Genomic DNA, 24256 nt, shown 5'->3' on the forward strand with positions numbered 1-24256 from the left:
TTGAAAACAAAGACTAATGAAAATTTGAAATTGAAATTTTGGCGATCATATTCATTTTTTGTTTACTCCGTCTTGTTTTTATTAATTCGTTTTTCTTGTTTCTATTTTTTTTTTTTGGCTGCTCTTGACCCCCAATTTTTGTCTGGTCTGTTATCAGCTCTTGAAGATCTATGAGTTAGAGAGTGGTTTGAATCGCTTTTCTTCGGTTTTTTGTCAATACGAGCCCCAAAACGGAGGAGATTTGAATGATTAAAAGCTAACAATAGAAAAAAAATGAAAAAGGTTATGGTAGATCGTACCGACCTGGTCATACCCAACACACTTCATGCTTATTGAAACCGGACGTCACTATAATACAGAAGGTGTTGAACTACAAAAGCATATTATTCGGCAAGTGGTACGCTTTCCACCACCTCATACTTGTTACAATACCCCTCTCTCTCTGGCTCAAAGAATAATCTCTGCCGATTTTAAACCCACGCTATATCTCATTCTGAAAGTATCAATTTCCCACTTTCATATACCACCCATACCTTAAGGTGTCTACAAGAATATTTTACCTTACCTTATCCACTTGTAGCATTTGTGTAAATTCCTCTCCACCGGTGATATATCCCTCACCTTAGGACTGCGGCCACTATGCTGCTTATGCTTAAACCGCTCACTACCATAGATCACCGAACCATGCCAACGATTACCGCTGGGTTTATATTCCTTTTGGGGATTCTCACGCTCCTCGGCCGCCTTCCGTTTGTGATAGTTTCGTACACACATACCCTCTGTAGTTACGGCAAAAGTTTTGGGTTTCTTTGTTGGCTTCTTCTTCATGGGAGGATGAAAATTTGGATGTTTCCACTCATCATCCGATGGTTTGATGCTAATTTCATCCTGATCAATATCATCAATATAATCGCTATATAAACGATCACCAAAGGCCACTGCTGCCAGGCATATGCCGAAGATGATGATGAAAATAAAATTGCAATTGTGCATTTATTTTCTTGTCTCTACTAAGCGTTTCGTTGAGGCTTTGTAATTCAACTGATTTGTAATGTTTAGAAATAAATCGCAAAACTGTCACATTTCTAATCAGTTTTATTTCTAAACTTGACCTTTAAATGCAGTTTTCAAAACAGCTGTTAAATAAACTGATAATTTGTTGGGCCCCTTCATTCAATCAAATAAATGATTTGTGATTAGGACTGCTAGAGAAATGTCTCTTTCTGAGTGAAAAGTATTCTTTAAACCATCTATTGGTTGGCGCAGAGCATGCAACGCTCCGGAACGGCTTTACCATGGCAAAGACCTGGACTTATATTGGTTGCTCATTTATCTCAAGTGGGCCCTGGTCACCCCCCTAGATGCCACATGAGAAACTGTCTTTAACTTTGATACGACCAAACTTGAGCCTCATCGAAATAATGTAGGAGGTACTAGTTTTCGGAGGATCAACCATCGACTCGGATCACTACCTTGTTGCAACAAAGGTTCATATCAGATTAAACAGAAAGTGGACACTGGAAAAATCCACGATTATTAAAAAAATATTTTTTAAAAAATCCACGATTATTGAAAAAATATTTTTTAAAAAATCCACGATTATTGAAAAAATATTTTTTAAAAAATCCACGATTATTGAAAAAATATTTTTTAAAAAATCCACGATTATTGAAAAAATATTTTTTAAAAAATACACGATTATTGAAAAAATATTTTTTAAAAAATCCACGATTATTGAAAAAATATTTTTTAAAAAATCCACGATTATTGAAAAAATATTCTTTAAAAAATCCACGATTATTGAAAAAATATTTTTTAAAAAATCCACGATGATTGAAGAAATATTTTTTAAAAAATCCACAATTATTGAAAAAATATTTTTTAAAAAATCCACAATTATTGAAAAAATTTTTTTTAAAAAAATCCACAATTATTGAAAAAAATTTTTTTTTAAAAATCCACAATTATTGAAAAACTATTTTTTAAAAAATCCAAAATTTTTAAAAACTATTTTTTAAAAAATTCACGATTATTGAAAAAATATTTTTAAAAAATCCACGATTATTGAAAACTTTTTTTTAAAAATCCACGATTATTAAAAAAATATTTTTTAAAAAATCCACGATTATTAAAAAAATATTTTTTAAAAAATCCACGATTATTGAAAAAATATTTTTTAAAAAATCCACGATTATTGAAAAAATATTTTTTAAAAAATCCACGATTATTGAAAAAATATTTTTTAAAAAATCCACGATTATTGAAAAAATATTTTTTAAAAAATCCACGATTATTGAAAAAATATTTTTTAAAAAATCCACGATTATTGAAAAAATATTTTTTAAAAAATCCACGATTATTGAAAAAATATTTTTTTAAAAAATCCACGATTATTGAAAAAATATTTTTTAAAAAATCCACGATTATTGAAAAAATATTTTTTAAAAAATCCACGATTATTGAAAAAATATTTTTTAAAAAATCCACGATTATTGAAAAAATATTTTTTAAAAAATCCACGATTATTGAAAAAATATTTTTTAAAAAATCCACGATTATTGAAAAAATATTTTTTAAAAAATCCACGATTATTGAAAAAATATTTTTTAAAAAATCCACGATTATTGAAAAAATATTTTTTAAAAAATCCACGATTATTGAAAAAATATTTTTTAAAAAATCCACGATTATTGAAAAAATATTTTTTAAAAAATCCACGATTATTGAAAAAATATTTTTTAAAAAATCCACGATTATTGAAAAAATATTTTTTAAAAAATCCACGATTATTGAAAAAAATATTTTTTAAAAAATCCACGATTATTGAAAAAATATTTTTTAAAAAATCCACGATTATTGAAAAAATATTTTTTAAAAAATCCACGATTATTGAAAAAATATTTTTAAAAAAATCCACGATTATTGAAAAAATATTTTTTAAAAAATCCACGATTATTGAAAAAATATTTTTTAAAAAATCCAGTATTATTGAAAAAATATTTTTTAAAAAATCCACGATTATTGAAAAAATATTTTTTAAAAAATCCACGATTATTGAAAAAATATTTTTTAAAAAATCCACGATTATTGAAAAAATATTTTTTAAAAAATCCACGATTATTAAAAAAATATTTTTTAAAAAATCCACGATTATTAAAAAAATATTTTTTAAAAAATCCACGATTATTGAAAAAATATTTTTTAAAAAATCCACGATTACTGAAAAAATATTTTTAAAAAAATCCACGACAATTAAAAAAAATATTTTCTAAAAAATCCACGATTACTGAAAAAATATTTTCTAAAAAATCCACGATTACTGAAAAAATATTTTCTAAAAAATCCACGATTACTGAAAAAATATTTTCTAAAAAATCCACGATTACTGAAAAAATATTTTCTAAAAAATCCACGATTACTGAAAAAATATTTTCTAAAAAATCCACGATTACTGAAAAAATATTTTCTAAAAAATCCACGATTATTGAAAAAATATTTTTTAAAAAATCCACGATTATTGAAAAAATATTTTTTAAAAAATCCACGATTATTGAAAAAAATATGTTTTTAAAAAATCCACGATTATTGAAAAAATATGTTTTTAAAAAATCCACGATTATTGAAAAAATATGTTTTTAAAAAATCCACGATTATTGAAAAAATATGTTTTTAAAAAATCCACGATTATTGAAAAAACATGTTTTTAAAAAATCCAAGATTATTGAAAAAATATGTTTTTAAAAAATCCACGATTATTGAAAAAATATGTTTTTAAAAAATCCACGATTATTGAAAAAATATGTTTTTAAAAAATCCAAGATTATTGAAAAAATATGTTTTTAAAAAATCCACGATTATTGAAAAAATATGTTTTTAAAAAATCCACGATTATTGAAAAAATATGTTTTTAAAAAATCCACGATTATTGAAAAAATATTTTTTTAAAAAATCCACGATTATTGAAAAAATATGTTTTTAAAAAATCCACGATTATTGAAAAAATATGTTTTTAAAAAATCCACGATTATTGAAAAAATATGTTTTTAAAAAATCCACGATTGTTGAAAAAATATTTTTAAAAAAATCCACGATTATTGAAAAAAAAAATTTTAAAAATCCATGATTATTGAAAAAAAAATTTTAAAAATCCATGATTATTGAAAAAAAAAATTTTAAAAATCCACGATTATTGAAAAAATATTTTTTAAAAAATCTACGATTATTGAAAAAATATTTTTTAAAAAATCTACGATTATTGAAAAATATTTTTTAAAAAATCCACGATTATTGAAAAAATATTTTTTGAAAAATCCACGATTTAAAAATATTTTTTAAAAAATCTATCACGATTATTGAAAAAATATTTTCACCAACACCAATTGCCGTTAACGTCCTTACGGATAGTATTGCAATCAAAGCAATAACATCCAAGACAGTAAAATCAAAAACTGTCTTGGATTATATAAATTTGATCAACAATTATTCCAGGGTACCAGGCCATAGGGCAATTAGAGGTAATGAAATAAATTTGTGGAAAACCCAATCATAGATTTTGCAGCAGTCACACATCGATGCATGTGCGTGACATGTTAACATGTGGACATGTTATCAACCACCGTAGTCGAAAAAAGAAAAAGTCAGCGTGGGCCAAGCTGACCTTTGCCTTTTCCGAAAACTGAAGACATCGATGAAAGGAAAGGGTCTTGCTACGATTGAGGAGATAAAAGAAAAATCGAAACAGGAGTTGTTGGTTATACCAAAAAGTATGTTTCAAAACTTTTTCTAGTATTGGAAAAAACGCTGGCGATTCCTCTCCTCTCCTCTTCTTTTCAACCTAAACTTGTCAATGAAAAATATTCTTTAAAAAATCCACGTTTATGAATCTACTAGTCCATGAAAAAATGTTCTTTAAAAAATCCATGATTATGAAAGTCTTTTTAAACATATTCAAACATATTCTAACAAACCAAAATACCAAACAAATGCCATGTAGGGCATCAAGAGACTTAGAGATAATACTCTTTTATTTCACATTTTTCATCTTCCTCTTATCAAAATCATTGTAACCACTGATGCGGCTCTCAAAAACTCAAACAGATAATCTTCAGTTATACTCTGGACCTTACCCAATTAAGACACAGCATTGAAACGGAGATACGCTTTACCAAATTCGGACTTCTTCTCGGCATTAAAAAAAAAAAACAATGACAACTCATAAAACATTTGACATTAGTTCACCAACATTGGTGAAACTTGTCTTATCGCTAATATTTCTCTGTGCCACCACATTCAATTGTATACAAATGGAAAATGTGAAATTCACCACCACAACAACAACAAAACAACCATTTATAAGATCACCGGGTCTGTCATTGCCCCGTAAGGACTTTAATCCACCAAAATGTAAAAAAGAAGTGCCGTAAGTTGAGAGAATGAATGAAAAAAGAGAAGCTGTTGTTTAATTAAATTTTGTTCTAGGGCCATATTTTTCCAATATGAAAAAGATGTACCAATTCGTGGCAACAGTAGTACCGGCAATCCCAATTACAATGAAATTGATGTCTGCTGTCCGGGTTTTAAGCGTTACGATTTTGATTGGAGCAAATGTGTACCGGATTGTGGTAATAAATGCTTGAGAAACGGTTTCTGCTTGGAGGGTGGAGTGTGCCAGTGCTTTGACGAGTTTGTTTTGAATCATCGTAATGATTGTGTACCCACCTGTCCCCTGGGTTGTCAAAATGGTCGTTGTTATCTGAATGGAACATGTGTTTGTAATCGGGGTTATGAATTGGATCCTACAAAGAAATATTGTATGCCCATATGTGAATTAGGTTGTGGACGTAATGAGATATGTGTAGAACCCGACAAGTGTCAATGTGCTGAAGGTTATTCCCGATCACCCCACCATGAATTGGCTAAAATTGGCTGTCAACCCATTTGTATACCCGACTGTGGTTTTGGCTACTGTGCCGGGCCCAATCAATGTGAATGCTTCCCAGGATATGGGAAGAAGAGCAACGGAACGGTGTGTGAATATTTGGGATTTTTGTAAGTATTGCCAACACCTCTATTTCTTCCATGAAACCTCCAATACGTGGATTTTTTAAAGAATATTTTTTTCATGGAGTCTCCTATACGTGGATTTTTTAAAGAATATTTTTTCCCTGGAGCCTCCAATACGCAGATTTGTTAAAGAATATTTTTTTCATGGAGCCTCCAATACGTGGATTTTTTAGAGAATATTTTTTCATCGAGCCTCCAATACGTGGATTTTTTAAAAAATATTTTTTCCATGGAGCCTCCTATACGTGGATTTTTTAACGAATGTTTTTTCCACGAAGCCTCCAATACGTGGATTTTTTAACGAATATTTTTTCCATGAAGCCTCCAATACGTGGATTTTTTCTAGAAAATTTTTTCCATGAAGCATCCAATACGTGGATTTTTAAAGAATATTTTTCCAAGGAGCCTCCAATACGTGGATTTTTTAAAGAAACATTTTTCAATTAAGCCTCCAATACGTGGATTTTTAAGAATATTATTCCAAGGAGCCTCCAATACGTGGATTTTTTAAAGAAAATCTTTTCTATGAAGCCTCCAATACGTGGATTTTTAAAGAATATTTTTCCAAGGAGCCTCCAATACGTGGATTTTTTAAAGAATATTTTTTTCCATGGAGCCTCCAATACGTGGATTTTTTAAAGAATATTTTTTCCATGGATCCTACAATACGTGGATTTTTTAAAGAATATTTTTTCCATGGAGCCTCCAATACGTGGATTTTTTAAAGAATATTTTTTCCATGGAGCCTCCAATACGTGGATTTTTTAAAGAATATTTTTTCCATGGATCCTACAATACGTGGATTTTTTAAAGAATATTTTTTCCATGGAGCCTCCAATACGTGGATCTTTTAAAGAATATTTTTTCCATGAAGCCTCCAATACGTGGATCTTTTAAAGAATATTTTTTCCATGAAAACTCCAATACGTGGATTTTTTAAAGAATATTTTTTCCATGGAGCCTCCTATACGTGGATTTTTTAAAGAATATTTTTTCCATGGAGCCTCCAATACGTGGATTTTTTAAAGAATATTTTTTTCCATGGAGCCTCCAATACGTGGATTTTTTAAAGAATATTTTTTCCATGGAGCCTCCAATACGTGGATTTTTTAAAGAATATTTTTTCCATGAAGCCCCCAATACGTGGATTTTTTAAAGAAAATTTTTTCCATGGAGCCTCCAATACGTGGATTTTTTAAAGAATATTTTTTCCATGGAGCCTCCAATACGTGGATTTTTTAAAGAATATTTTTTTCATGAAGCCTCCCATACGTTAATTTTTTTAAAGAATATTTTTTCCATGAAGCCTCCAATACGTGGATCTTTTAAAGAATATTTTTTCCATGAAGCCTCCAATACGTGGATATTTTAAAGAATATTTTTTCCATGAAGCCTCCAATACGTGGATTTTTTAAAGAATATTTTTTCCATGAAGCCTCCAATACGTGGATTTTTTAAAGAATATTTTTTCCATGAAGCCTCCAATACGTGGATTTTTTAAAGAATAATTTTTCCATGAAGCCTCCAATACGTAGATTTTTTAAAGAATATTTTTTCCATGAAGACTCCAATACGTGGTTTTTTTAAAAAATATTTTTTCCATGATAATTCCAATACGTGGAATTTTTTAAAAATATTTTTTCCATGAAAATTCCAATACGTGGATTTTTTAAAGAATATTTTTTCCAATACGTGGATTTATTAAAGAATATTTTTTCCATGAAAACTCCAATACGTGGATTTTTTAAAGAATATTTTTTCCATGAAGCCTCCAATACGTGGATTTTTTAAAGAATATTTTTTCCATGAAGCCTCCAATACGTGGATTTTTTAAAGAATATTTTTTCCATGAAGCCTCCAATACGTGGATTTTTTAAAGAATATTTTTTCCATGAAGCCTCCAATACGTGGATTTTTTAAAGAATATTTTTTCCATGAAGCCTCCAATACGTGGATTTTTTAAAGAATATTTTTTCCATGAAGCCTCCAATACGTGGATTTTTTAAAGAATATTTTTTCCATGAAGCCTCCAATACGTGGATTTTTTAAAGAATATTTTTTCCATGAAGCCTCCAATACGTGGATTTTTTAAAGAATATTTTTTCCATGAAGCCTCCAATACGTGGATTTTTTAAAGAATATTTTTTCCATGAAGCCTCCAATACGTGGATTTTTTAAAGAATATTTTTTCCATGAAGCCTCCAATACGTGGATTTTTTAAAGAATATTTTTTCCATGAAGCCTCCAATACGTGGATTTTTTAAAGAATATTTTTTTCATGAAGCCTCCAATACGTGGATTTTTAAAGAATATTTTTTCCATGAAGCCTCCAATACGTGGATTTTTTAAAGAATATTTTTTCCATGAAGCCTCCAATACGTGGATTTTTTAAAGAATATTTTTTCCATGAAGCCTCCAATACGTGGATTTTTTATAGAATAATTTTTCCATGAAGCCTCCAATACGTGGATTTTTTAAAGAATATTTTTTCCATGAAGCCTCCAATACGTGGATTTTTTAAAGAATATTTTTTCCATGAAGCCTCCAATACGTGGATTTTTTAAAGAATATTTTTTCCATGAAGCCTCCAATACGTGGATCTTTTAAAGAATATTTTTTCCATGAAGCCTCCAATACGTGGATCTTTTAAAGAATATTTTTTCCATGAAGCCTCCAATACGTGGATCTTTTAGAGAATATTTTTTCCATGAAGCCTCCAATACGTGGATTTTTTAAAGAATATTTTTTCCATGAAGCCTCCTATACGTGGATTTTTTAAAGAATATTTTTTCCATGAAGCCTCCAATACGTGGATTTTTTAAAGAATATTTTTTCCATGAAGCCTCCAATACGTGGATTTTTTAAAGAATAATTTTTCCATGAAGCCTCCAATACGTGGATTTTTTAAAGAATATTTTTTTGATGAAGCCTCCAATACGTGGATTTTTTAAAGAATATTTTTCCATGAAGCCTCCAATACGTGGATTTTTTAAAGAATAATTTTTCCATGAAGCCTCCAATACGTGGATTTTTTAAAGAATATTTTTTCCATGAACCCTCCAATACGTGGATTTTTTAAAGAATATTTTTTCCATGAAGCCTCCAATACGTGGATTTTTTAAAGAATAATTTTTCCATGAAGCCCTTAATACGTAGATTTTTTAAAGAATATTTTTTTCATGAAGCCTCCAATACGTGGATTTTTTAAAGAATATTTTTTTCATGAAGCCTCCAATACGTGGATTTTTTAAAGAATATTTTTTTCCATGAAGCCTCCAATACGTGAATTTTTTAAAGAATATTTTTTCCATGAAGCCTCCAATACGTAGATTTTTTAAAGAATATTTTTTCCATGAAAACTCCAATACGTGGATTTTTTAAAGAATATTTTTTCCATGAAAACTCCAATACGTGGATTTTTTAAAGAATATTTTTTCCATGAAGCCTCCAATACGTGGATTTTTTAAAGAATATTTTTTTCATGAAGCCTCCAATACGTGGATTTTTTAAAGAATATTTTTTCCATGAAGCCTCCAATACGTGGATTTTTTAAAGAATATTTTTTTCATGAAGCCTCCAATACGTGGATTTTTTAAAGAATATTTTTTCCATGAAGCCTCCAATACGTGGATATTTTAAAGAATATTTTTTCCATGAAGCCTCCAATACGTGGATTTTTTAAAGAATAATTTTTCCATGAAGCCTCCAATACGTAGATTTTTTAAAGAATATTTTTTCCATGAAGCCTCCAATACGTGGATTTTTTAAAAAATATTTTTTCCATGATAATTCCAATACGTGGAATTTTTTAAAAATATTTTTTCCATGAAAATTCCAATACGTGGATTTTTTAAAGAATATTTTTTCCAATACGTGGATTTTTTAAAGAATATTTTTTCCATGAAAACTCCAATACGTGGATTTTTTAAAGAATATTTTTTCCATGAAGCCTCCAATACGTGGATTTTTTAAAGAATATTTTTTCCATGAAGCCTCCAATACGTGGATTTTTTAAAGAATATTTTTTCCATGAAGCCTCCAATACGTGGATTTTTTAAAGAATATTTTTTCCATGAAGCCTCCAATACGTGGATTTTTTAAAGAATAGTTTTTCCATGAAGCCTCCAATACGTGGATTTTTTAAAGAATATTTTTTCCATGAAGCCTCCAATACGTGGATTTTTTAAAGAATATTTTTTCCATGAAGCCTCCAATACGTGGATTTTTTAAAGAATATTTTTTCCATGAAGCCTCCAATACGTGGATTTTTTAAAGAATATTTTTTCCATGAAGCCTCCAATACGTGGATTTTTTATAGAATAATTTTTCCATGAAGCCTCCAATACGTGGATTTTTTAAAGAATATTTTTTCCATGAATCCTCCAATACGTGGATTTTTTAAAGAATATTTTTTCCATGAAGCCTCCAATACGTGGATTTTTTAAAGAATATTTTTTCCATGAAGCCTCCAATACGTGGATCTTTTAAAGAATATTTTTTCCATGAAGCCTCCAATACGTGGATCTTTTAAAGAATATTTTTTCCATGAAGCCTCCAATACGTGGATCTTTTAGAGAATATTTTTTCCATGAAGCCTCCAATTCGTGGATTTTTTAAAGAATATTTTTTCCATGAAGCCTCCTATACTTGGATTTTTTAAAGAATATTTTTTCCATGAAGCCTCCAATACGTGGATTTTTTAAAGAATATTTTTTCCATGAAGCCTCCAATACGTGGATTTTTTAAAGAATAATTTTTCCATGAAGCCTCCAATACGTAGATTTTTTAAAGAATATTTTTTCCATGAAGCCTCCAATACGTGGATTTTTTAAAGAATATTTTTTTCATGAAGCCTCCAATACGTGGATTTTTTAAAGAATATTTTTTCCATGAAGCCTCCAATACGTGGATTTTTTAAAGAATATTTTTTCCATGAAGCCTCCAATACGTGGATTTTTTATAGAATAATTTTTCCATGAAGCCTCCAATACGTGGATTTTTTAAAGAATATTTTTTTCATGAAGCCTCCAATACGTGGATTTTTTAAAGAATATTTTTTCCATGAAGCCTCCAATACGTGGATTTTTTAAAGAATATTTTTTCCATGAATCCTCCAATACGTGGATTTTTTATAGAATAATTTTTCCATGAAGCCTCCAATACGTGGATTTTTTAAAGAATATTTTTTTCATGAAGCCTCCAATACGTGGATCTTTTAAAGAATATTTTTTCCATGAAGCCTCCAATACGTGGATTTTTTAAAGAATATTTTTCCATGAAGCCTCCAATACGTGGATTTTTTAAAGAATATTTTTTCCATGAACCCTCCAATACGTGGATTTTTTAAAGAATATTTTTTCCATGAAGCCTCCAATACGTGGATTTTTTAAAGAATAATTTTTCCATGAAGCCCTTAATACGTAGATTTTTTAAAGAATATTTTTCCATGAAGCCTCCAATACGTGGATTTTTTAAAGAATATTTTTTTTCATGAAGCCTCCAATACGTGGATTTTTTAAAGAATATTTTTTTGATGAAGCCTCCAATACGTGGATTTTTTAAAGAATATTTTTTTCCATGAAGCCTCCAATACGTGAATTTTTTAAAGAATATTTTTTCCATGAAGCCTCCAATACGTAGATTTTTTAAAGAATATTTTTTTGATGAAGCCTCCAATACGTGGATTTTTTAAAGAATATTTTTTTCCATGAAGCCTCCAATACGTGAATTTTTTAAAGAATATTTTTTCCATGAAGCCTCCAATACGTAGATTTTTTAAAGAATATTTTTTCCATGAAAACTCCAATACGTGGATTTTTTAAAGAATATTTTTTCCATGAAAACTCCAATACGTGGATTTTTTAAAGAATATTTTTTCCACGAAGCCTCCAATACGTGGATTTTTTAAAGAATATTTTTTTCATGAAGCCTCCAATACGTGGATTTTTTAAAGAATATTTTTTCCATGAAGCCTCCAATACGTGGATTTTTTAAAGAATATTTTTTTTCTATGGAGCCTCCAATACGTGGATTTTTTAAAGAATATTTTTTCCATGGAGCCTCCAATACGTGGATTTTTTAAAGAATATTTTTTCCATGAAAACTCCAATACGTGGATTTTTTAAAGAATATTTTTTCCATGGAGCCTCCTATACGTGGATTTTTTAAAGAATATTTTTTCCATGGAGCCTCCTATACGTGGATTTTTTAAAGAATATTTTTTCCATTCCTCCAATACGTGGATTTTTTAAAGAATATTTTTTCCATGAAAACTCCAATACGTGGATTTTTTAAAGAATATTTTTTCCATGAAAACTCCAAAACGTGGATTTTTTAAAGAATATTTTTTTCCATGGAGCCTCCAATACGTGGATCTTTTAAAGAATATTTTTTCCATGAAGCCTCCAATACGTGGATTTTTTAAAGAATATTTTTCCATGAAGCCTCCAATACGTGGATTTTTTAAAGAATATTTTTTCCATGAACCCTCCAATACGTGGATTTTTTAAAGAATATTTTTTCCATGAAGCCTCCAATACGTGGATTTTTTAAAGAATAATTTTTCCATGAAGCCCTTAATACGTAGATTTTTTAAAGAATATTTTTTCCATGAAGCCTCCAATACGTGGATTTTTTAAAGAATATTTTTTCCATGAAGCCTCCAATACGTGGATTTTTTAAAGAATATTTTTTTCATGAAGCCTCCAATACGTGGATTTTTTAAAGAATATTTTTTTGATGAAGCCTCCAATACGTGGATTTTTTAAAGAATATTTTTTCCATGAAAACTCCAATACGTGGATCTTTTAAAGAATATTTTTTCCATGAAGCCTCCAATACGTGGATCTTTTAAAGAATATTTTTTCCATGAAGCCTCCAATACGTGGATCTTTTAGAGAATATTTTTTCCATGAAGCCTCCAATACGTGGATTTTTTAAAGAATATTTTTTCCATGAAGCCTCCTATACGTGGATTTTTTAAAGAATATTTTTTCCATGAAGCCTCCAATACGTGGATTTTTTAAAGAATAATTTTTCCATGAAGCCTCCAATACGTAGATTTTTTAAAGAATATTTTTTCCATGAAGCCTCCAATACGTGGATTTTTTAAAGAATATTTTTTTCATGAAGCCTCCAATACGTGGATTTTTTAAAGAATATTTTTTCCATGAAGCCTCCAATACGTGGATTTTTTAAAGAATATTTTTTCCATGAAGCCTCCAATACGTGGATTTTTTATAGAATAATTTTTCCATGAAGCCTCCAATACGTGGATTTTTTAAAGAATATTTTTTTCATGAAGCCTCCAATACGTGGATTTTTTAAAGAATATTTTTTCCATGAATCCTCCAATACGTGGATTTTTTAAAGAATATTTTTTCCATGAATCCTCCAATACGTGGATTTTTTATAGAATAATTTTTCCATGAAGCCTCCAATACGTAAATTTTTTAAAGAATATTTTTTTCATGAAGCCTCCAATACGTGGATCTTTTAAAGAATATTTTTTCCATGAAGCCTCCAATACGAGGATTTTTTAAAGAATATTTTTCCATGAAGCCTCCAATACGTGGATTTTTTAAAGAATATTTTTCCATGAAGCCTCCAATACGTGGATTTTTTAAAGAATATTTTTTCCATGAACCCTCCAATACGTGGATTTTTTAAAGAATATTTTTTCCATGAAGCCTCCAATACGTGGATTTTTTAAAGAATAATTTTTCCATGAAGCCCTTAATACGTAGATTTTTTAAAGAATATTTTTTCCATGAAGCCTCCAATACGTGGATTTTTTAAAGAATATTTTTTCCATGAAGCCTCCAATACGTGGATTTTTTAAAGAATATTATTCCATGAAGCCTCCAATACGTGGATTTTTTAAAGAATATTTTTTCCATGAACCCTCCAATACGTGGATTTTTTAAAGAATATTTTTTCCATGAAGCCTCCAATACGTGGATTTTTTAAAGAATAATTTTTCCATGAAGCCCTTAATACGTAGATTTTTTAAAGAATATTTTTTTCATGAAGCCTCCAATACGTGGATTTTTTAAAGAATATTTTTTTGATGAAGCCTCCAATACGTGGATTTTTTAAAGAATATTTTTTTCCATGAAGCCTCCAATACGTGAATTTTTTAAAGAATATTTTTTCCATGAAGCCTCCAATACGTAGATTTTTTAAAGAATATTTTTTCCATGAAAACTCCAATACGTGGATTTTTTAAAGAATATTTTTTCCATGAAAACTCCAATACGTGGATTTTTTAAAGAATATTTTTTCCATGAAGCCTCCAATACGTGGATTTTTTAAAGAATATTTTTTTCATGAAGCCTCCAATACGTGGATTTTTTAAAGGATATTTTTTCCATGAAGCCTCCAATACGTGGATTTTTTAAAGAATATTTTTTTTCTATGGAGCCTCCAATACGTGGATCTTTTAAAGAATATTTTTTCCATGAAGCCTCCAATACGTGGATATTTTAAAGAATATTTTTTCCATGAAGCCTCCAATACGTGGATTTTTTAAAGAATATTTTTTCCATGAAGCCTCCAATACGTGGATTTTTTAAAGAATATTTTTTTCATGAAGCCTCCAATACGTGGATCTTTTAAAGAATATTTTTTCCATGAAGCCTCCAATACGTGGATTTTTTAAAGAATATTTTTCCATGAAGCCTCCAATACGTGGATTTTTTAAAGAATATTTTTTCCATGAACCCTCCAATACGTGGATTTTTTAAAGAATATTTTTTCCATGAAGCCTCCAATACGTGGATTTTTTAAAGAATAATTTTTCCATGAAGCCCTTAATACGTAGATTTTTTAAAGAATATTTTTCCATGAAGCCTCCAATACGTGGATTTTTTAAAGAATATTTTTTTCATGAAGCCTCCAATACGTGGATTTTTTAAAGAATATTTTTTTGATGAAGCCTCCAATACGTGGATTTTTTAAAGAATATTTTTTTCCATGAAGCCTCCAATACGTGAATTTTTTAAAGAATATTTTTTCCATGAAGCCTCCAATACGTAGATTTTTTAAAGAATATTTTTTTGATGAAGCCTCCAATACGTGGATTTTTTAAAGAATATTTTTTTCCATGAAGCCTCCAATACGTGAATTTTTTAAAGAATATTTTTTCCATGAAGCCTCCAATACGTAGATTTTTTAAAGAATATTTTTTCCATGAAAACTCCAATACGTGGATTTTTTAAAGAATATTTTTTCCATGAAAACTCCAATACGTGGATTTTTTAAAGAATATTTTTTCCACGAAGCCTCCAATACGTGGATTTTTTAAAGAATATTTTTTTCATGAAGCCTCCAATACGTGGATTTTTTAAAGAATATTTTTTCCATGAAGCCTCCAATACGTGGATTTTTTAAAGAATATTTTTTTTCTATGGAGCCTCCAATACGTGGATTTTTTAAAGAATATTTTTTCCATGGAGCCTCCAATACGTGGATTTTTTAAAGAATATTTTTTCCATGAAAACTCCAATACGTGGATTTTTTAAAGAATATTTTTTCCATGGAGCCTCCTATACGTGGATTTTTTAAAGAATATTTTTTCCATGGAGCCTCCTATACGTGGATTTTTTAAAGAATATTTTTTCCATTCCTCCAATACGTGGATTTTTTAAAGAATATTTTTTCCATGAAAACTCCAATACGTGGATTTTTTAAAGAATATTTTTTCCATGAAAACTCCAAAACGTGGATTTTTTAAAGAATATTTTTTTCCATGGAGCCTCCAATACGTGGATCTTTTAAAGAATATTTTTTCCATGAAGCCTCCAATACGTGGATTTTTTAAAGAATATTTTTCCATGAAGCCTCCAATACGTGGATTTTTTAAAGAATATTTTTTCCATGAACCCTCCAATACGTGGATTTTTTAAAGAATATTTTTTCCATGAAGCCTCCAATACGTGGATTTTTTAAAGAATAATTTTTCCATGAAGCCCTTAATACGTAGATTTTTTAAAGAATATTTTTTCCATGAAGCCTCCAATACGTGGATTTTTTAAAGAATATTTTTTTCATGAAGCCTCCAATACGTGGATTTTTTAAAGAATATTTTTTTGATGAAGCCTCCAATACGTGGATTTTTTAAAGAATATTTTTTCCATGAAAACTCCAATACGTGGATCTTTTAAAGAATATTTTTTCCATGAAGCCTCCAATACGTGGATCTTTTAAAGAATATTTTTTCCATGAAGCCTCCAATACGTGGATCTTTTAAAGAATATTTTTTCCATGAAGCCTCCAATACGTGGATCTTTTAGAGAATATTTTTTCCATGAAGCCTCCAATACGTGGATTTTTTAAAGAATATTTTTTCCATGAAGCCTCCTATACGTGGATTTTTTAAAGAATATTTTTTCCATGAAGCCTCCAATACGTGGATTTTTTAAAGAATATTTTTTCCATGAAGCCTCCAATACGTGGATTTTTTAAAGAATAATTTTTCCATGAAGCCTCCAATACGTAGATTTTTTAAAGAATATTTTTTCCATGAAGCCTCCAATACGTGGATTTTTTAAAGAATATTTTTTTCATGAAGCCTCCAATACGTGGATTTTTTAAAGAATATTTTTTCCATGAAGCCTCCAATACGTGGATTTTTTAAAGAATATTTTTTCCATGAAGCCTCCAATACGTGGATTTTTTATAGAATAATTTTTCCATGAAGCCTCCAATACGTGGATTTTTTAAAGAATATTTTTTTCATGAAGCCTCCAATACGTGGATTTTTTAAAGAATATTTTTTCCATGAATCCTCCAATACGTGGATTTTTTAAAGAATATTTTTTCCATGAATCCTCCAATACGTGGATTTTTTATAGAATAATTTTTCCATGAAGCCTCCAATACGTAAATTTTTTAAAGAATATTTTTTTCATGAAGCCTCCAATACGTGGATCTTTTAAAGAATATTTTTTCCATGAAGCCTCCAATACGTGGATTTTTTAAAGAATATTTTTCCATGAAGCCTCCAATACGTGGATTTTTTAAAGAATATTTTTCCATGAAGCCTCCAATACGTGGATTTTTTAAAGAATATTTTTTCCATGAACCCTCCAATACGTGGATTTTTTAAAGAATATTTTTTCCATGAAGCCTCCAATACGTGGATTTTTTAAAGAATAATTTTTCCATGAAGCCCTTAATACGTAGATTTTTTAAAGAATATTTTTTCCATGAAGCCTCCAATACGTGGATTTTTTAAAGAATATTTTTTCCATGAAGCCTCCAATACGTGGATTTTTTAAAGAATATTTTTCCATGAAGCCTCCAATACGTGGATTTTTTAAAGAATATTTTTTCCATGAACCCTCCAATACGTGGATTTTTTAAAGAATATTTTTTCCATGAAGCCTCCAATACGTGGATTTTTTAAAGAATAATTTTTCCATGAAGCCCTTAATACGTAGATTTTTTAAAGAATATTTTTTTCATGAAGCCTCCAATACGTGGATTTTTTAAAGAATATTTTTTTGATGAAGCCTCCAATACGTGGATTTTTTAAAGAATATTTTTTTCCATGAAGCCTCCAATACGTGAATTTTTTAAAGAATATTTTTTCCATGAAGCCTCCAATACGTAGATTTTTTAAAGAATATTTTTTCCATGAAAACTCCAATACGTGGATTTTTTAAAGAATATTTTTTCCATGAAAACTCCAATACGTGGATTTTTTAAAGAATATTTTTTCCATGAAGCCTCCAATACGTGGATTTTTTAAAGAATATTTTTTTCATGAAGCCTCCAATACGTGGATTTTTTAAAGGATATTTTTTCCATGAAGCCTCCAATACGTGGATTTTTTAAAGAATATTTTTTTTCTATGGAGCCTCCAATACGTGGATCTTTTAAAGAATATTTTTTCCATGAAGCCTCCAATACGTGGATATTTTAAAGAATATTTTTTCCATGAAGCCTCCAATACGTGGATTTTTTAAAGAATATTTTTTCCATGAAGCCTCCAATACGTGGATTTTTTAAAGAATATTTTTTCCATGAAGCCTCCAATACGTGGATTTTTTAAAGAATAATTTTTCCATGAAGCCTCCAATACGTAGATTTTTTAAAGAATATTTTTTCCACGAAGTCTCCAATACGTGGATTTTTTAAAAAATATTTTTTCCATGATAATTCCAATACGTGGAATTTTTTAAAAATATTTTTTCCATGAAAATTCCAATACGTGGATTTTTTAAAGAATATTTTTTCCAATACGTGGATTTTTTAAAGAATATTTTTTCCATGAAAACTCCAATACGTGGATTTTTTAAAGAATATTTTTTCCATGAAGCCTCCAATACGTGGATTTTTTAAAGAATATTTTTTCCATGAAGCCTCCAATACGTGGATTTTTTAAAGAATATTTTTTCCATGAAGCCTCCAATACGTGGATTTTTTAAAGAATATTTTTTCCATGAAGCCTCCAATACGTGGATTTTTTAAAGAATATTTTTTCCATGAAGCCTCCAATACGTGGATTTTTTAAAGAATATTTTTTCCATGAAGCCTCCAATACGTGGATTTTTTAAAGAATATTTTTTCCATGAAGCCTCCAATACGTGGATTTTTTAAAGAATATTTTTTCCATGAAGCCTCCAATACGTGGATTTTTTAAAGAATATTTTTTCCATGAAGCCTCCAATACGTGGATTTTTTAAAGAATATTTTTTCCATGAAGCCTCCAATACGTGGATTTTTTAAAGAATATTTTTTCCATGAAGCCTCCAATACGTGGATTTTTTAAAGAATATTTTTTCCATGAAGCCTCCAATACGTGGATTTTTTATAGAATATTTTTTCCATGAAGCCTCCAATACGTGGATTTTTTAAAGAATATTTTTTCCATGAAGCCTCCAATACGTGGATTTTTTATAGAATAATTTTTCCATGAAGCCTCCAATACGTGGATTTTTTAAAGAATATTTTTTCCATGAATCCTCCAATACGTGGATTTTTTAAAGAATATTTTTTCCATGAAGCCTCCAATACGTGGATTTTTTAAAGAATATTTTTTCCATGAAGCCTCCAATACGTGGATCTTTTAAAGAATATTTTTTCCATGAAGCCTCCAATACGTGGATCTTTTAAAGAATATTTTTTCCATGAAGCCTCCAATACGTGGATCTTTTAGAGAATATTTTTTCCATGAAGCCTCCAATTCGTGGATTTTTTAAAGAATATTTTTTCCATGAAGCCTCCTATACGTGGATTTTTTAAAGAATATTTTTTCCATGAAGCCTCCAATACGTGGATTTTTTAAAGAATATTTTTTCCATGAAGCCTCCAATACGTGGATTTTTTAAAGAATAATTTTTCCATGAAGCCTCCAATACGTAGATTTTTTAAAGAATATTTTTTCCATGAAGCCTCCAATACGTGGATTTTTTAAAGAATATTTTTTCCATGAAGCCTCCAATACGTGGATTTTTTAAAGAATAATTTTTCCATGAAGCCTCCAATACGTAGATTTTTTAAAGAATATTTTTTCCATGAAGCCTCCAATACGTGGATTTTTTAAAGAATATTTTTTCCATGAAGCCTCCAATACGTGGATTTTTTAAAGAATATTTTTTCCATGAATCCTCCAATACGTGGATTTTTTATAGAATAATTTTTCCATGAAGCCTCCAATACGTGGATTTTTTAAAGAATATTTTTTCCATGAACCCTCCAATACGTGGATTTTTTAAAGAATATTTTTTCCATGAAGCCTCCAATACGTGGATTTTTTAAAGAATAATTTTTCCATGAAGCCCTTAATACGTAGATTTTTTAAAGAATATTTTTTCCATGAAGCCTCCAATACGTGGATTTTTTAAAGAATATTTTTTTCATGAAGCCTCCAATACGTGGATTTTTTAAAGAATATTTTTTTGATGAAGCCTCCAATACGTGGATTTTTTAAAGAATATTTTTTTCCATGAAACCTCCAATACGTGAATTTTTTAAAGAATATTTTTTCCATGAAGCCTCCAATACGTAGATTTTTTAAAGAATATTTTTTTGATGAAGCCTCCAATACGTGGATTTTTTAAAGAATATTTTTTTCCATGAAGCCTCCAATACGTGAATTTTTTAAAGAATATTTTTTCCATGAAGCCTCCAATACGTAGATTTTTTAAAGAATATTTTTTCCATGAAAACTCCAATACGTGGATTTTTTAAAGAATATTTTTTCCATGAAAACTCCAATACGTGGATTTTTTAAAGAATATTTTTTCCACGAAGCCTCCAATACGTGGATTTTTTAAAGAATATTTTTTTCATGAAGCCTCCAATACGTGGATTTTTTAAAGAATATTTTTTCCATGAAGCCTCCAATACGTGGATTTTTTAAAGAATATTTTTTTTCTATGGAGCCTCCAATACGTGGATTTTTTAAAGAATATTTTTTCCATGGAGCCTCCAATACGTGGATTTTTTAAAGAATATTTTATCCATGAAAACTCCAATACGTGGATTTTTTAAAGAATATTTTTTCCATGGAGCCTCCTATACGTGGATTTTTTAAAGAATATTTTTTCCATGGAGCCTCCAATACGTGGATTTTTTAAATAATATTTTTTCCATGAAAACTCCAATACGTGGATTTTTTAAAGAATATTTTTTCCATGAAAACTCCAAAACGTGGATTTTTTAAAGAATATTTTTTTCCATGGAGCCTCCAATACGTGGATTTTTTAAAGAATATTTTTTTCTATGGAGCCTCCAATACGTGGATTTTTTAAAGAATATTTTTTTCCATGAAAACTCCAATACGTGGATTTTTTAAAGAATATCTTTTCCATGAAAACTCCAATACGTGGATTTTTTAAAGAATATTTTTTTCCATGAAAACTCCAATACGTGGATTTTTTAAAGAATATTTTTTTCTATGGAGCCTCCAATACGTGGATTTTTTAAAGAATATTTTTTCCATGAAGCCTCCAATACGTGGATTTTTTAAAGAATATTTTTTCCATGAAAACTTCAATACGTGGATTTTTTAAAGAATATTTTTTCCATGGAGCCTCCAATACGTGGATTTTTTAAAGAATATTTTTTCCATGAAAACTCCAATACGTGGATTTTTTAAAGAATATTTTTTTCTATGGAGCCTCCAATACGTGGATTTTTTAACGAATATTTTTTCCATGAAAACTCCAATACGTGGATTTTTTAAAGAATATTTTTTTCCATGGAGCCTCCAATACGTGGATTTCTTAAAGAATATTTTTTTCCATGGAGCCTCCAATACGTGGATTTTTTAAAGAATATTTTTTTCCATGGAGCCTCCAATACGTGGATTTTTTAAAGAATATTTTTTTCCATGGAGCCTCCAATATGTGGATTTCTTAAAGAATATTTTTTTCTATGGAGCCTCCAATACGTGGATTTTTTAAAGAATATTTTTTTCCATGGAGCCTCCAATACGTGGATTTCTTAAAGAATATTTTTTCCATGAAAACTCCAATACGTGGATTTTTTAAAGAATATTTTTTCCATGGAGCCTCCAATACGTGGATTTTTTAAAGAATATTTTTTCCATGGACCGTCCAGTACGTGGCTTTTTTAAAGAATATTTTTTCCATGGACCGTCCAGTACGTGGCTTTTTTAAAGAATATTTATTCCATGGACAGTCCAATACGTGGATTTTTTAAAGAATATTTTTTCCATGGAGCCTCCAATACGTGGATTTTTTAAAGAATATTTTTTCCATGGAGCCTCCAATACGTGGACTTTTTAAAGAATATTTTTTCCATGAAAACTCCAATACGTGGATTTTTTAAAGAATATTTTTTCCATGAAAACTCCAATACGTGGATTTTTTAAAGAATATTTTTTCCATGAAAACTCCAATACGTGGATTTTTTAAAGAATATTTTTTCCATGAAAACTCCAATACGTGGATTTTTTAAAGAATATTTTTTCCATGAAAACTCCAATACGTGGATTTTTTAAAGAATATTTTTTCCATGAAAACTCCAATACGTGGATTTTTTAAAGAATATTTGTTCCATGAAAACTCCAAAGCGTGGATTTTTTAAAGAGTATTTTTTCCATGAAAACTCCAATACGTGGATTTTTTAAAGAATATCTTTTCCATGAAAACTACAATACGAGGATTTTTTAAAGAATATTTTTTCCATGAAAACTACAATACGAGGATTTTTTAAAGAATATTTTTTCCATGAAAACTACAATACGTGGATTTTTTAAAGAATATTTTTTCCATGAAAACTACAATACGTGGATTTTTTAAAGAATATTTTTTCCATGAAAACTACAATACGTGGATTTTTTAAAGAATATTTTTTCCATGAAAACTACAATACGTGGATTGTTTAATGAATATTTTTTCCATGAAAACTACAATACGTGGATTGTTTAATGAATATTTTTTCCATCAAGCCTCAAATACGTGGATTTTTTATAGAATATTTTTACATGAAGCTTCCAAAAGTAGTTTCTTTATATTTTATTGGAAAATTGTTTAGTTCTAATTGAAACGTTATCCTCCTATAGGCGCTGTGACAATGGCTTCCAGGTGCGTGGTCCCAAATGCATATGCCAGGAAGGTTATCGTTATGATGAGAACACAACGTCCTGCCTGCCGGACTGCGGTGATGATTGTGAAAATGGTGTTTGCATATCGCCGGGTATTTGTCGCTGTTTTAATGGTTACCGTCGCAATGGCCCAAGGTGTGAAGCAGTTTGTGAACAGTAGGTACTACTACCATCAAATCTAAATAAATCACTAATAATTATACTACCTCTCCTTCTCTCTCCCTAGTGGTTGCGGTTATTATGGCAAATGTATTGCTCCCGGTGTTTGTGGTTGCTCCATTATAGATGGTCCCTTTAAGTCATATCAAAAATGTGAATTGGGTTATTGTACATCGAAGGGTCATTGCCGTTGTCAAACGGGTACAACACGTTTCATAAATCAATGCCTTTCCTCCGATAAGGTTACCACGTATGCAACAATGCATCATCAAAAATTAAATGAAGATTTTTTGGATGAATTTAATTTATTAATTGGTAGATATTTTAATTATACCATCAATATGCGTTAAGTTAATTTGTATGGAATGATGTCTTCTAATACTAAATGAAGATTAGTAAAAGTTTTAAGAAATTATGGTTATTTGTTTAATTTTTTTAAGTAGAACTAATATTAGTTCGTTGTTGTTACAACTTTCTACCTTACTAATTTTAAATTCTACGTTATTAGGCTCCCTTCCCAAAACCTTAACATGTAGTTAATGACCTATGCAGAGTTATGTATGGCATCTATTAAAGACATTCATTATATCGACACGAGCTTTAACCATCCCCACCCCATTATCATAAAGATTTCTTAGTTAATGTTTCGTAAGTCCATAACTACCAGCATCACATTGAAGGGTAAACATGGACCTAGAACTGGGCATCATCTTCGATTACCTTTATCTCATTGGCAAACAAGCTGATATGGTAGATGGAAATGTTGGCTAGCAGAAACAAAGTATTAAAAACCCTAACTGACAGAAGCTGGCGCAAGGATAAATAAATCATTTTCACATTCAATAGGACCATCGGTAGACCCCATTATTGATTATGTAGCCCTAAAATTGTTATACGGTATTAGCGATAGGAGAAATCTAGAAGCAGTCCAGTATACAGCTCTAACAAGAGACCCTAGATCATTCCTATGCACCGAGTAAAAGTACAAAAAAAAAAAAACATCTGCACTCATCTTATGCGGCTTTCTATGGTAAAGTGTGGGAACATTTGGCCATCCAAATCATTCAATCTGTGGTAGAGCTGCCACAGATAAACTCTGGCATGCTAGGCCAAGTTGTACCTGTTAACTAGATGGTTACTACTATCCATCCAATGGTTCTGCCTATAACACGAAATCAGATACCACATCGACAATATCTTGCAGTGCCGACGCAACGGTAATATCTTAGCCTCCTCATGTAAATGGTCCACCAAAGACATAAGTAGTTACCTAGTTGCTGTTCTCAACGCTTTTTTATGTCAAGTTTGAAGCTTTTCCACTGTCCGGCATATCTTATTGTGTTATAGATTGCCAAGAAGGTTTCGTTATCTGCTTCCTAAATTTTGCCAACTGGTGAATTCGGCATCCTCGAACAGCTTAGCACGTAATTGTTTTAGTCAGGTCCAAAACTGTCA

The 24256-nt window shown here is 29.5% G+C and overlaps 2 protein-coding genes across 2 annotated transcripts in view; one reads left to right on the plus strand and one right to left on the minus strand.

Moving 5' to 3' along the window:
- Positions 1 to 24256, minus strand: part of LOC141392207 (uncharacterized) — a 42951-nt gene that overhangs the window by 9428 nt on the left and 9267 nt on the right. Inside the window, exon 3 of the mRNA XM_073965161.1 lies at positions 566 to 993. Within this exon, the coding sequence (XP_073821262.1) occupies positions 566 to 993 (428 nt within the window). The remainder of the gene's footprint in view (positions 1 to 565; positions 994 to 24256) is intronic.
- Positions 5107 to 23214, plus strand: NimB4 (Nimrod B4). The gene is made up of 4 exons (XM_073967505.1): positions 5107 to 5419; positions 5479 to 6048; positions 22601 to 22798; positions 22869 to 23214. The coding sequence occupies exons 1-4, from the start codon at positions 5205 to 5207 to the stop codon at positions 23149 to 23151; spliced, it is 1266 nt and encodes a 421-aa protein (XP_073823606.1). The 5' UTR covers positions 5107 to 5204; the 3' UTR covers positions 23152 to 23214.

Source organism: Musca autumnalis, unplaced genomic scaffold (assembly GCF_047663935.1).
Source record: "Musca autumnalis isolate F117 unplaced genomic scaffold, ASM4766393v1 scaffold_2, whole genome shotgun sequence".
Lineage (NCBI taxonomy): Eukaryota > Metazoa > Arthropoda > Insecta > Diptera > Muscidae > Musca > Musca autumnalis.